The 1,652-nt window shown below is 30.8% G+C and overlaps 1 protein-coding gene across 1 annotated transcript in view; it reads right to left on the minus strand.

Annotated features, from left to right (window-relative positions):
- Nucleotides 1-1,652, minus strand: part of LOC106460369 (serine proteinase stubble-like) — a 7,332-nt gene that overhangs the window by 3,874 nt on the left and 1,806 nt on the right. Inside the window, exon 2 of the mRNA XM_013920061.1 lies at nt 585-664. Coding sequence (XP_013775515.1) covers nt 585-664 — 80 coding nt within the window. The remainder of the gene's footprint in view (nt 1-584; nt 665-1,652) is intronic.

The raw sequence follows: 1,652 nt of genomic DNA on the forward strand, positions 1-1,652 counted from the left end.
GTGTGTGTGTGTGTGTGTGTGTGTGTGTGTTTATTGTGAATATTGTTTTCTTACTTTATGTTGTCATTTTTTTATATCCTTACTATAAGTAAGTTGTGTATGTCTTGTCAAAAGAGTAGTTACGCAATGATATATCATCGGTATCTATATCTAGTTTTAGGTAATCGATCTGTATAAAAGGTTTTAATTTTGGCTTACATTTTAAAAGATTAATAACATACTAGTCACGCAAGGAAATTATTTTCTGTAATAAAAAAATACATTCAACCAGAAAAACTTGCGTTACTTAACTTTTTATAGTAAATTAGTTGTTATAGACATTCTCTTTTCTCTCTCTCTCTCTACTTCTTTGTAATATACGTTAAGATGTCTAATGTTGAAGATGACAAATAATTAAACCTTTTGGGGATGGAGAATATAACTAAAGATCATTATAATACTGAACCTAGATTTCAACGCTTCATCCTCAAATTTGTCTTTTTCTATACTTATTACAGAAATATATTTAAAGTTGTATTCCACATTCTCAGGACTCGTCAAAAGTTTGTTTTAGAGCTTAACCAAAGATCTTCGGCTATACTTACCACCCAAGGCCATTCTCCAAAATTCGAAGTTTCTCCACCGACAATTCTTCCGACAGGCCCCTTGTTAGGACGACCGCAAACTAAGATTAATAAAAGAATCTTAAAAAGTGTAACCTGACATTTCAAAGGATTATGTTTGTATTATAAATGTGTAAGCATCGCATCACTGACATTTCTGACTAACATCATATGCTCAAAGGTGTGCGTGTACCGTTATAGCATTTGTGAATTATTATACAAAACATGATTTTTAACTTTGAAATTTCGGCTTATGTTTCTATAAACAAAGACAGGAACGTGCCTTAGAATTCTAATACAAAACTATTGTGTTTATCTGGTTACAACGTACAATAATTTTTAATTATATTAATCGTTTAGTTTGCGATATTTAATCAAACAATTTTTATATGCCAAAATATTTACTGTGTATTCAAACTATTGTTTGTTTGATTACACTATTAAGCTTTTTATTAAGCGTTTAATTTGTTACATTTAATTAAACAATTAATCAGTTTACGCGAAAGGGATTATTAGGTATCCTAGCTACATAACATTGTTTAGCAAACTGGGGAAGTAGTTTCCTACACGTGCTGTTGGACTTCATCCTAGTTTGCGAGAAGCTTCAATGTAAAATATTTGGATACTAGTGGAATAGCTGGCACGATATTAAAAGACTGATTTATTTCTTTTGTAAACTATAAAAATCAAACACATATTTGCAGAACCAAAACAACAACAAAACAAAAAAACATATAGATGGATAAAAAAAAATCAAAATGAGCGATACAAACCGCATGTTATAAAACAAACGGATGCTTTGGCGGGAAGATAAATACAAACCGCACGTGAGAAAAAGAAAAGGGACGTTTTATCGGGAAAAGCAATACACAATGCATACTATAAAACAAAGGGATGCTTTAGCGGGAAATGCAATAAAAATGCATGCTATAAAGACAAAAGGAATGTTTTAAATGAGTGGTCAGTTAATGCTTTTGCTAGAGCGTGTCAGATCTAGAAAAAAAAAAACAGTCTGGTATATTTAAGTGTTTTACTACTCACAAAAAGAAA

This window comes from Limulus polyphemus, unplaced genomic scaffold (genome assembly GCF_000517525.1).
Source record: "Limulus polyphemus unplaced genomic scaffold, Limulus_polyphemus-2.1.2 Scaffold760, whole genome shotgun sequence".
In the NCBI taxonomy this organism is placed as follows: domain Eukaryota; kingdom Metazoa; phylum Arthropoda; class Merostomata; order Xiphosura; family Limulidae; genus Limulus; species Limulus polyphemus.